The sequence below is a fragment of the Solanum tuberosum genome, unplaced genomic scaffold (genome assembly GCF_000226075.1).
Source record: "Solanum tuberosum cultivar DM 1-3 516 R44 unplaced genomic scaffold, SolTub_3.0 scf00243, whole genome shotgun sequence".
Classification (NCBI taxonomy): Eukaryota; Viridiplantae; Streptophyta; class Magnoliopsida; order Solanales; family Solanaceae; genus Solanum; species Solanum tuberosum.
The window spans coordinates 805341-810513 of record NW_006239166.1 but is presented as its reverse complement, the minus strand read 5'-3'; the positions used below and the strand labels follow the sequence as shown (position 1 = coordinate 810513).

General features: G+C 34.0%; 1 protein-coding gene across 1 annotated transcript; it reads left to right on the top strand.

The window, feature by feature from the left end:
* Nucleotides 1-1087: 1087 nt before the first annotated feature.
* Nucleotides 1088-3876, top strand: LOC102597667 (homeobox-leucine zipper protein HAT5). Its single transcript, XM_006357197.2, has 3 exons — nt 1088-1506; nt 2136-2533; nt 3196-3876. Exons 1-3 carry the CDS (start codon nt 1401-1403, stop codon nt 3595-3597), a joined length of 906 nt encoding a protein of 301 aa, XP_006357259.1. The 5' UTR covers nt 1088-1400; the 3' UTR covers nt 3598-3876.
* Nucleotides 3877-5173: the final 1297 nt, after the last annotated feature.

The following is a 5173-nucleotide window of genomic DNA, read 5'->3' as shown; positions in this document are numbered from 1 at the left end:
CAGCATATGGAAGAGACAAGTAGAAGTTTCCGGAGATCACCATCGTCTTCACCTATGAAATATTATTGAATCCTGCAACCAGACTATGTCAAGTGGCATAACAAGAGTAGTATCAGTACAACCAACACGTATTGATAGGCATCATCGAATCCACCACATAACAAGAGTAGTATCAATACAAAAATGTTTTTTTTTTCTTAAATGCATGTAGTCCCTTATTTATAGAAGTGGACCCTCATAACCATCAATAAGATCCTAATGACACAATTTCATAAACTCTCTAGGACACTTGAACTTTGTGCTCTAATACCAAATTTATCATGTCTCGAGCTCATACTCTAGGCATGACCGACATTTTGAACCATCGTTGATCTCAAGCATACCTTTGGCCTGCCTTACTACTACACTGAAGGCTATAAAAACATATGCGGAAGTTTATAAAAGATGAGCATGCAATGCAATACTTCATAGTTAAAAATATGCAATAAGCATATGTTTGTAAAATAACTAATACCGTAACTCATCTGACTCGTCTATGAAGCCTCTAACATATCGAAGATAGGTTATCAGGACAAGACCCCAAACTACATGAATAGTTTACTAATGACATAAGCAAACTATTAATTCTCAAGATAGATTGGAGCCCTCCGAAAACAAGGAGGTCGCACCAAAGTTGGATGAAGGTGATCCTAATGATGTGTCTGGTCGATCCTGAATACCTGAATTTGCATCATTTTAAAATGATGCAATGCTGAATGACGTTAGCACATAAAATGTACAATATGTAAAATAGTTGAGTGTAACAATTGTCTAAAACTGAACATACACATGGTATATTAGTAAAGGAGTTTCCTTATGTTTTATTTATTTCCCCGTTGCCCGTTTATAAAGTTGGTTTGATAAGGATTCTCCTACCTAGATATTTGAGTAAGTATTTGCACGTCCCGATGAGTTTAGATCATAACATGTAAATATCGATCACTATACTGAAAGCCCAAAATAAAAATAAAAATACGAGTACAAGACACGGGTGGGAAACCAAAAAAAAAAAAAAAAACTCCAAGGGCAAAATAGGAAATTTAAAATGAGCCCATCTTCCATTGCAAGAAGAAAGCTCTTCTTACCACTTTCAACTAGCTTGCTTATAAACCCCATCAATCTCCTCTTCCCAAGGAAGAATCTCTTTTTCTCTTTCACTTATTTCCTCTTTCATCTACTTATTTTCTTCACTCAAATGGCACTGACCCTTCTTCATTGTTCCTTTACTTATGACATAACCTTTTTTCAAATTTCAAGATTCATTCAAGAAACCCCATTTCTCACTGCTTAAACAAACCCCATATAGTTTTTTTCTCAATTCTTGCACCCTAGAAAACTTCAGGGTTGAAAGTAAAAAAGATATGGAAGTTGGAAGGGTTATTAATGAAAGTTCTAATACTGTTTTGGTTCCAACTGAAAAACTTTCTCATTGTCTCTGGATGTCCAATTCTTCCCCCTCTTTTCATGGTAAAGAATTCTTCTCCATCCTGCTAAAAATATGTTCTTTTTCATGTAATTTTATCCCTGGCGGATTCAAGATTTTAAATTTATGATTTTTCGACCATAACCCTTTTGTACTAAGTGGATTTTTAATACAAATATAGAGTCTTTGAACTTTAATGTTATATCAAGGTTATAGTACTTAGCCTTTTAGTTTATTTTAGCTCAAAGGTTGAATTTTTTATGACAAGTGTATGGTTTGTTACTAACATTATTTAACTCTCTAACTTTTACTTGAAAAGATCAGATTTTGCTCAATTGAATGAGTAGAATTTGGACACTTGTTTTGTTCAATTTTTGGTCAAAGTTTGAGTCTTTTTTAGCTTTAGAAGTATAAAAACTTTGATTTGGCTAGTTGATTTCTCGTATGGTCGCTCGACTAGTATTTATTATCTCAGAAAGTCACTTCTTTTGTTGAAAAAATTGGAATCAAGAAGAAAGGTTACGTTCTGAGTAAATAACTATTAGTTGAGTGATCATATGATAAATGAACGCTACATGGTTTAGTTTACTTGAATTGAAGTGAAGAAACTTAGTGTATTCAAGATTTTGATACATTAGTGACCTTGTTCTTTTCTTGATTTGCTCTGTTTTAGGTTCTGCATCAATGGTTAATTTCGAAGATGTTGGTCGAGGAGAAGTCACTAAAGAGAGGCCATTTTTCCCTGCAATTGACAACGAAGAAACTAGCAATGATGATTATGATAGTTGTTATCATCAGCCAGAAAAGAAGAGAAGACTTTTGCCTAATCAAGTGCAGTTTCTTGAGAAGAGTTTTGAGGTAGACAACAAGCTTGAACCAGAGAGGAAAGTTCAATTGGCTAATGAACTTGGCTTGCAGCCTAGGCAAATTGCTATTTGGTTTCAAAATAGGCGTGCTCGATACAAGACTAAAGTACTTGAGAAGGACTATGATGTTTTGAAAGCTAGCTTTGATAAACTTAAAGCTGATTATGACACCCTTTTCAAAGAGAATGAGGATTTGAGAAATGAGGTATCTTGATCATACTTCTTGTAAAACCAGCATTCTTCATTAGCATTAGAACTTCCAAGGGGTTTGTTATGTAGCCTTGAAGAAATGAGTTGTTGTCCCTTACATGGTCTTGAACTTTATTTGGTATTAGAGTCAGACTCATCCGTATTGTTGATTTGTCCAACCTAGTTGTGTCGGGGTGTTAAAAGTTGAGGAAATAGATTGTTGTCTTGTTAATGGTCTTTGAACAATCTCTCACCTGAGGAGCTAGCTTCTGGGATTAAGTTAGGCTTCAATGTCATTTCCTTAACTTGGTATTAGAGTCAAACTCATCCGTATTCTTGGTTCATCCATAGGCACGCCGGAGTGTTAAAAGTTAAGCGAATAGCTTGTTGTCTCCTTAATGATCTTTGAACAATCCTCGTCCGAGAGGCTAGTTCTGAGAGTAAGTTAGGGCTCACCTTTATTTTCTTAACATGGTATTAGAGTCGGACTCATCCGTATTCTTGGTTTATCCGTAGGCGTGTCAGAGTGTTATAAGTTAAGCGAATAGCTTGTTGTCTCCCTACTGGTCTTTCAACAATCTTCACCTCTAGAGATAGCTTCTGGGGTTGAGTTGAGTTACGCATAACGTCCATTTTCTTAGCGGGATTTCTAATATATTCTTTGATTTTGTTGAATAGGTCCATTTGCTTACACAAAAATTGCATAGGAAGGAGAAAGGGAAGGAAAACTCAGAACAAAGTGTACCAATTAGTCCAATAGATACACAAGAGGCTCAAAAGACAACAACTCCAATAGTTGTTACCTCAGATGTACCAAGTATACCAAAGTTAATGTGCAAACAAGAAGATGCAACTTCAGCAAAAAGTGATGTTATTGATTCAAATAGCCCACATTATACTGATGGGAATCATTCATCAAATGTATTTGAACAAGAGCCATCTGATTTTTCTCAAGATGAAGATGACAATCTAAGCAAGAGCTTTTTATGTTTCCCAGAAATTGGAGATCAAATTCAAGCTAATTCATGCAATTTGAGTTTCCAAATTGAAGATCAGCCTTGTTGGTTCTGGCAATATTGAGTTATTAGGTTTCAAGATTGGCTCAATCCTACTTTAGTGTTCCAAAGCAATCAGTATAATTTCACAAATGGAGTCTGAAGACAATTGTGTGTACACATGCACGTACATAGTCTTATCTCTATCTTGTGGTACAGGTAGAGAGACTATTTCCGATAGACCCTCGTACGAATTTAGAGGTCCAAGGCATTTGCTAAATTTCTTTGAACAATAATATGTTGTACATAGGATTACTAAGTACTACTAGTTTGACTATATGAGGTGCCTTTTGACTCTTTATTAGCTTTGTTCCAAAAAAAGTTGTGATTGGCCTTTTTTTTTCACTTTAGCTAAAACACAAATGGTACTATTGCCTTTTTTTCTTCTTCTTCTCTTCGGTTAATTATGATGAATTAAACATAGGTACTGAAAGTGATTTAGTTTGTTTTAAAAAAAAATTAAAGTTAGAATCCTTTGGCCTTATTTAGAAAAGGTTATATCATGATGAGTCATTTACTAGTTTATGTACAAAAGTAAACAAAAGCATGTGCATTTTCCTTCTAGTGGGAAAGAAAGGGGTTTTGAATACGAAACTATGGTCTAAAAATAAACCCCTTCTACAATGGGAAAAACCATTGGATTATTAGGTATTGGTCATGTATAAAAAATAAGTATAGTATTTAAGACATTTTTTGCTTTTAGTCTAATAAATATTCCTTCGAGTTCATTTTATATGATCTTGTTTGACTAGTGATTAAAAAGAAATTAGAAAAAGATTTTTGGATAAGGTATTAAAAGTGTCATTAAAACTTGTGGTTTGAATAGGCATATTATTTAATTGGACAACGCATAAACATACTTTTTAACTTGACTTCAGTTGTCATCTGCACCTTCTAACTTTGAGTGTGTGCAAGTATGCAATTAAACTTGTATAAAATTGAATAAATTGACACATTCGTCCTATGTGGCGTCCTACTGACAATTGTGTGTCTTATGTGGCGTCTTACATGACAATTTTGTATCCTACGTGGCATCCTACGTATAATGTCACGTACGACGTGTGTGTCTACTTGTTCAATTTTGTACAAGTTTCAGTATATACTTGTTTACACTCAAAGTTGAGGGCATAGATGTCAGTTGAAGCCAAATTAAATGACATATTTAAGTATTATGCCTATTTAATTTGGTCTCATATGGTATTCATGTCCTTCAACTTTGAATGTGCACAAGTAGACACTTAAATTTATATAATGTTGAACAAGTAGGTACGCACTCCTACATGGCAATTCGCGTAAGATACAATCGAGCTATTTGTATTCTGTCATATAAAACGTGTGTATCTAATTGTTCAACGTTATACTAGTTTAACTGTCTACTTATACATACTCAAAATTGAAAAACATAAAAACCAAATTATAAAACACGTTTATTTATTATATCTTTTAAATATGTCCAAGACAATTCTATGGTGGTAAAAGTATCTATCACAAAGCAAAGTTAAAGAGAGAAAACACCAAAACTGAAACAAACTAAAGGTACTTACTATTATAACTCAAGATTTTAAATATATCATGATATTTAGGAGACACGGTCTAATGTC